Raw genomic sequence first — 7,500 nt, 5'->3', positions numbered from 1 at the left:
GTATGGATGGGTGGATGGGTGTGTGTATGGATGGGTAGATGGGTGTGTGTATGGATGGGTAGATGGGTGTGTGTATGTATGGGTAGATGGGTGTGTGTATGTATGGGTAGATGGGTGTGTGTATGTATGGGTAGATGGGTGTGTGTATGTATGGGTAGATGGGTGTGTGTATGTATGGGTGGATGGGTGTGTGTATGTATGGATGGATGGGTGTGTGTATGTATGGGTGGATGGGTGTGTGTATGTATGGGTAGATGGGTGTGTGTATGTATGGGTGGATGGGTGTGTGTATGTATGGGTGGATGGGTGTGTGTATGTATGGGTGGATGGGTGTGTATGTATGGGTGGATGGGTGTGTGTATGTATGGGTGGATGGGTGTGTGTATGTATGGGTGGATGGGTGTGTGCATGTATGGGTGGATGGGTGTGTATGTATGGGTGGATGGGTGTGTGTATGTATGGGTGGATGGGTGTGTGTATGTATGGGTAGATGGGTGTGTGTATGGATGGGTGGATGGGTGTGTATGTATGGGTGGATGGGTGTGTGTATGTATGGGTGGATGGGTGTGTGTATGTATGGGTGGATGGGTGTGTGCATGTATGGGTGGATGGGTGTGTATGTATGGGTGGATGGGTGTGTGTATGTATGGGTGGATGGGTGTGTGTATGTATGGGTAGATGGGTGTGTGTATGGATGGGTGGATGGGTGTGTGTATGGATGGGTGTGTGTATGGATGGGTGGATGGGTGTGTGTATGGATGGGTGGATGGGTGTGTGTATGGATGGGTAGATGGGTGTGTGTATGAATGGGTGGATGGGTGTGTGTATGTATGGGTAGATGGGTGTGTGTATGTATGGGTGGATGGGTGTGTGTATGTATGGGTGGATGGGTGTGTGTATGGATGGGTGGATGGATAGATATTAACAATCACTTTGATTATAGAGGAAATGGAGACTGAGAGGGTGGATGAGGGATAGGCATGTCTTTTGTCATTGATCAGAATTACCATCACTATTATGGTTTTCATCAAGATTATCACTGATTATTTAATACTATATAGCACTCCTCTTTTTATTTACTTATTTATTTTTTGTTAAATATCAGTAGTTTGTTAAAACAGTCTGGCAATCAGATACTACTGTAAAAAAGACATTAAAGTCATTACAGCATTTTGAACAATACTTTGATTTTTAAATTCAGATAAGGAAAATGTTGACACTTTCTGTTCAGATAACTATGAACAAAACATACATTAAAAAATATTTTTTTTTGCAATATGTAAAACGATACACTGTTTGCAGTTTTCAAATGCAAATGAGATGAAGTACTTACAAAATAAAATATTTGCATTTCCTTTTCAGTATTACAATAAATGTTAATGATACAAGTAATAATAGCAGACATTTTATTTTTACCACACTGGAGTACAGACAAGCTTAGTCATACGTAATCACAATAAAAAAGCTGACCTTATATTAACACACGGGTAGGGGCAGACACAGCTACAATAGGTTTATATAAATGCTCTCATCATTCATTGTACATGAAAAGAAAACAGGGTTGTCTACTTATATTTTTTTCTAAATGTGTAAAATAAGTTCATAGTAAGGAATGTTTTACAGATTGTGGATAACAAAACAGATGAGATAGACAAAGTCTATGTAGTGTTTTTTTTTGTTTTTTCTAGTGGTAAGTGAGAGCTCTGCTTTTGATACAGAAGATCACTCTCTCCATTAAATGCTACACACATTATAATCCTCAAGCACAGCCAAAACTCTCACATAGCAATTGATGTTAAAATGTTTACATTAATATATTTACAACTTTTTTCAAGCAGAAAGCAGTGTCTGTGGATAAGAATAAAGAAAAAAAAAAAAAAAAAAAAAAATCCAATGCTATCATGGGTACTGTGCCCGCCCATATGATATCAACCACGTGCTGTCTTATGCAAAAATGGTGAGCCATACAGCAGTCAAATTCTTAAATGGCACTTGAGCAGAGGTAAGTACTTGAATGTTATATTACTGATTAAGTTACTGGTTGCTGGCTTTACAGTAAATAACTAGGTATATATTTGGAGTGAAATTACTTTCAAAACCTGTGTAAGGCTTATATTTATAAAATATCTAAAAATTATGAATGGTATTTGCAGAATTAGGAATATAGCCAGTATAGAAAGTAATATCCAAAAGGGTGCTATAAAGTAGATTTCAATAAATAAGACATTTCTTTCACCTAAGTGTCATTTCAGAATTTGCAATACTCCTCTGTCACAAGAGCCTTGTTACATTTGATGCAACTTGAACTCTAAGACACAAGTTATGGAAAAGGGGTGACAAGATGACAGTCACGATCCCAAGCATGGGTGCAGTAATGACAACATACTGACTCTTAGAACAACCATAGTCAAGGGTCATGACTGGGCATCCAATCACAATTTAGAGTTGAGTGTTCAGACCATTGACCCAGTATGTATATGTTGTCATATCAACTGGGCAAATATCATCCTATTATCATTAAAATACAGAACTACTGTGTAAGAATTCAGTTTATACTTATCTAGTTAAGGCATTTGCCCAGGTTGATATGACACAACCATGAAAAAAACTTCAAAAGAAACTCTTCATAAGCTCCGTCAATCTTAGAGAGCAAATAATTAAAATGTTTGTACAGTCACTGGTAAATAAGAATTGAAATTATCAATTATATACTAAAGTGCACTGATTTTAATTATCTAGAAATTACAATTTGGTCCATTATAAATCTCAAAATATTAACCATAAGCCATTTTGTAGACTCTACATTGCACCTAAATCATATGCAATACATTTTCTAATGTAAGAAAACAACAAAACTTCTTTAATTCTGGGTAGTGTTGATATTCAGCCAAGAGCAATATGTAAAAATTATTTGCAAAATGTCCATATATCAAATTCACTTAGCAACTGAGATGAATTACGGTACTTTGAAATGGGCATCACACGTCTCAGTTTCGTAATTGGCTATGCTATATGACTAGGCCTAGTTGAAAGTTTTCCTGGAGACGATGCAATGTTGTGTTAGCTGCAAGCCATTGGATTGCCTAATTTTTATTCCCTTTTCCTTGAGGTATAAAAAGAACCAAAATATAATTACATACATAGAGGCAATACCAAGTGCACAGTATCCACAGGAATAACTTGTCCCAGACATCAAATCCAAAGATTGCGATTAATTTGTGAACATTAAAGTATTATCCTTTACATGATAAGGCTATGATCAGCACAGCAAAGATGGCAAAGTCTTCCATGCACACATTTAAAATCATTATATATATTTTTTTTTACCTTGCAGTATAAAACAAAAAGTACTGCCTGACTCTTTTCCATGACCATTTGATGAACTATATATTCATAAAAAGGGAGGAGTCTAAAATATATGACTATTTTGCTGATGCTTTCACAATATGAGAATCACATAACTCTTCCATCAGTACATAAATGAACATGAAGTTTCTTGCACACAAGTAATGCTGGATTATAACAGGCATTCACATTTACTACTGACCCTCATTCTAAACATTATTTCTCTAAATTTACCATATGCAGTCACAAAAAGGACGTCAATAAGAAGTCATTTTGTTACTACGCATTATTCTACTCTCAAAATAGTTCATGGTACCTGAAAACCAGAGAATAAGAGTCCACACGCTGCTAATATATTTCTAGTGATGAATTAATCCTAGCCTCTTTGTCTACTTAAATCATTCACTTTCTTTGGCAAACTTTATTTTAACCCATTGCAATTATTCTTGGAAAGCTTTTTCTCATTCTCTTGTTTAGTTTTCTTTTCCTTGTTGCAGCTGAAGTCCTTTATTACATGTAGTAGAAGTATTACTCACTCACTCCTCAAAGTTTTACAAATCTTCTAGCCTGTCTATTTAAGTGTAAATATGAAGACTAGCAGAAGACAAAGGTCTACACTGGGGAATCCTTTGTTACACTACTCTTGGACTCGCTCTTTTTCAGCTTCTCTTCCTCCTCCTTTTGCTCCTCCTTCAGGATCTCTTCTTTGTCATCCTTTTCGCTGTGGAAATACAACAGTGGCGTAAACATCACCAAAAAGTTGAGATTTCAAAATTGTGGTTTAAATTTCATGCAAACTGAATTTACACTCATTTTAAAATGGAAGAATTAAATCATTAAAGAATCATTCCTAAAAAAACAGTTACTGGATTTAAAATGCAGGTATAAAAAATGTGATTTTAAAAATAAAAAACAAAACAAGAACAAAAAATAAATTACAAACCACCAAGAAATTTTGTTGTAAGTACCAACCTAAAACAGAAGCCATTCTAACTCTACCCCATTAGCATGCAAGCATTTAGATGATAGTTGGTTGTTTGTATGACCGTTGGCTGGAATCTGTGCTTAACAAGCTGCCAAGAGATCTTGCAGATGTCATTGACTGCGGACTGTATGTTGTCGAGCTCTGGCTGTCTTGTTGGGAAGGATAATGAGCAGCATCGAGATTATCCATGCTCTGACTGTGGTTCTGCGGCTGAGGACGTTCACGAAAGAGTAGCGTTGTTACCGTTTTTAGAGGTTTCTTGTCTTCTTTATTTTCAGTGGAAGGTGGTGGGGCTGGTGGTGGTACTGAGGGCCGGAAAGCTGGTGGGACATGATTTTGTGGTGCTGAAGCATCAGGGCTGATGGTGTGGCCTGATGGTTGTCCTGGTAACCTTGACATAGGTTTTGGTTGAACTCCTCTACCAGCAACAGGTCTCCTTGCTGAACTTGGTGACACTGGATCATCATAAGGTGCAACTTCAAATGCAGTTTTGGGTTTTGCATCATAATGAGGACTCTGAATTGGTTGATAGAGAGTACTTAATGAGCTCTGACTTGGGGATCTCCTAGGACTATTTATTGTCTCATATATACCAGACTGGCTGGAATTACTTGAGAGCATTGGACTTCCTGTCCCATTCCACAATGACATGTTGTAGGGAGGTCTTGGTGCCTGATTTAGTGCCTCTCTGCTTGCTGACATGTTGTAGGGAGGTCTTGGTGCCTGATTCAGTGCCTCTCTGCTTGCTGACATGTTGTAGGGAGGTCTTGGTGCCTGATTCAGTGCCTCTCTGCTTGCTGACATGTTGTAGGGAGGTCTTGGTGCCTGATTCAGTGCCTCTCTGCTTGCTGACATGTTGTAGGGAGGTCTTGGTGCCTGATTCAGTGCCTCTCTGCTTGCTGACATGTTGTAGGGAGGTCTTGGTGCCTGATTCAGTGCCTCTCTGCTTGCTGACATGTTGTAGGGAGGTCTTGGTGCCTGATTTAGTGCCTCTCTGCTTGCTGACATGTTGTAGGGAGGTCTTGGTGCCTGATTCAGTGCCTCTCTGCTTGCTGACATGTTGTAGGGAGGTCTTGGTGCCTGATTCAGTGCCTCTCTGCTTGCTGACATGTTGTAGGGAGGTCTTGGTGCCTGATTCAGTGCCTCTCTGCTTGCTGACATGTTGTAGGGAGGTCTTGGTGCCTGATTCAGTGCCTCTCTGCTCACTGACATGTTGTAGGGAGGTCTTGGTGCCTGATTTCGTTGCTCTCTGCTCGCTGACATGTTGTAGGGAGGTCTAGGTGCCTGATTTAGTGGCTCTCTGCTTGCTGACATGTTGTATGAAGTGCCTGATCCTCCAAAATAGGAGGGATGGTCTTCATAAAACGTATCTGTAGAGGATTCTTGTATATGATTAAGAAGTCTGTCATGACTTTGAGATTGTCCCCCTAAAGTCATCCGTGTATTTGGATTCCTCGCTGGCAATGGAGGTCTTGGTTTAGGGGTTTCTGGAGAATGTACTGGAGGACGTGAATGTTGTGCCAGGAAAGGAACATCATAAATAGAGTCACTGGAAGTTCCATGATCAAGAATTGGAGTGCTACTGGAACTCTTCATCGAGCTACCCGTTCTGAAGACAGGATTCTCAAGTGCTATTGCCATACTGCAAGGCCGACCACTTGGTCCATAGGCACTCTGGTTCTGGCTATTGCTTTTCATTATGGCTTTCACAATCTGAGGGTTTCTGGCATGGACATTTTGACTTCTCTCATATTCCCCACTTTGGCCCATGAATTGCATGTTAATTGGAACAGGATTATGTTGGTTGTGTGCTTGTTGCTTTCGCTGTCTTTGATCTTGTGCATTAAGTGTCCTGACATCCACTTCATTCACTTGTACTTTGGATTTTCTGTTAGAGTCCCTTCTGAAAATTTGGCAAATAGTGGAAATGAAGTTCAGCTAATGCTATTCGCTCTAATTCCTATGTGGAGAAATTACTTGAGAAATGGAAAGAAGAGCCAAAAGTAACTTTAGCATGAAATGAACTTCAGTTTTTGACTATATGATACAGAAGATGTATTAAATGAAGTCTAAGAAAAATTACAATAATTACGAGCTATTCCTTGATCACTGAAAAAAGTTTGAATATAACTTCCAAGGACAAATATAATGTATCTAAAATCCAGTTTTTCACATGTGTAATGATGAAACTTGTACATTAATATCCATTATATAATTATCAAAGATTTCTGCATCAGTTAATAAGACTATTGGCTACCTATAACATTCTAAGTACACAAGCATTATTTCAATTTCAATCAAAGAAGCAAAATGACATTACTCTATGCCAAACATGAGCCTAATCTGAAATGCTTACCAATATCTTGATAGAGCTAATAAAAGGGTTTACAGGATTATTGCAACAAAGATTCTGTAACACTACTAAAGAATCTGATGATAGCAATTGGTATAATACCAAGATACATATAATGTACAGTCACAGTCAAAAGTTCCTTCAACACAAACCAAGTTGAAATGAAATGAAGAAAAGGCTCAGTTCTTGCAGAATATCTCTCTAAAATTCCAAAAGCACTACAAGACGTCTGTGGGCATTCAAAGGTCTTTAGTTATTCACAAAGTTTTCTTAAACAACAACAATAATGGGATCATTAAAAAATATATATAATAAGAACATTGGCAATATGCTGTCTTTCTTTATCAGATCTAGCAATAAGGAACTTCCAACTCATACTCTACTTTTAATGTGTATACTTTTGCAGTTACAAGAAATAAAATGCTTTCTATTTTAATTTCTGGTGGAATTTGCTACTGATGTTATATATCATCTATATGCAAAACACAAACAGATTTACTCACTTGATTTTACTTGGAACTGCCAAAGTTATGCTTCCATAAGACAGAAAGTTTAACTCCACAATTTTCATCGACAAAGATAAAAGTGACATAATCAGAAGGAAAAGAATTTGGGAGAAAGACATACAGGGTACATATCATTTCAATTGTCCCACATATAATATTTAAAGCAAATATGAATAACATAACTAATTTTCACAATATAAAGTTTTACACTAAATCACTATATATAGAATACAATTAAACATTTTTCAATACAATTCATCACAAAGGAACCTGACAGAAAATACATTTAAATACATTAGTTCACACAGACT

At 37.7% G+C, this 7,500-nt stretch overlaps 1 protein-coding gene across 8 annotated transcripts in view; it reads right to left on the bottom strand.

Moving 5' to 3' along the window:
- Positions 1–1,392: 1,392 nt before the first annotated feature.
- The window catches only part of LOC125030021 (fasciclin-2-like), a gene marked incomplete at its 5' end in the record, with an annotated part of 32,871 nt that continues 26,763 nt past the window's right edge, over positions 1,393–7,500 (bottom strand). For 4 of the 8 annotated variants that reach the window (XM_047620242.1, XM_047620244.1, XM_047620245.1 and 1 more), the window contains 2 exon segments: positions 1,393–4,066; positions 4,318–6,233. In XM_047620242.1, the coding sequence (XP_047476198.1) occupies positions 4,364–6,233 (1,870 nt within the window). 8 annotated transcript variants of the gene reach the window in all.

This window comes from Penaeus chinensis, chromosome 10 (assembly GCF_019202785.1).
Source record: "Penaeus chinensis breed Huanghai No. 1 chromosome 10, ASM1920278v2, whole genome shotgun sequence".
Classification (NCBI taxonomy): Eukaryota; Metazoa; Arthropoda; class Malacostraca; order Decapoda; family Penaeidae; genus Penaeus; species Penaeus chinensis.
This window is presented reverse-complemented; position numbering and strand designations above follow the sequence as displayed.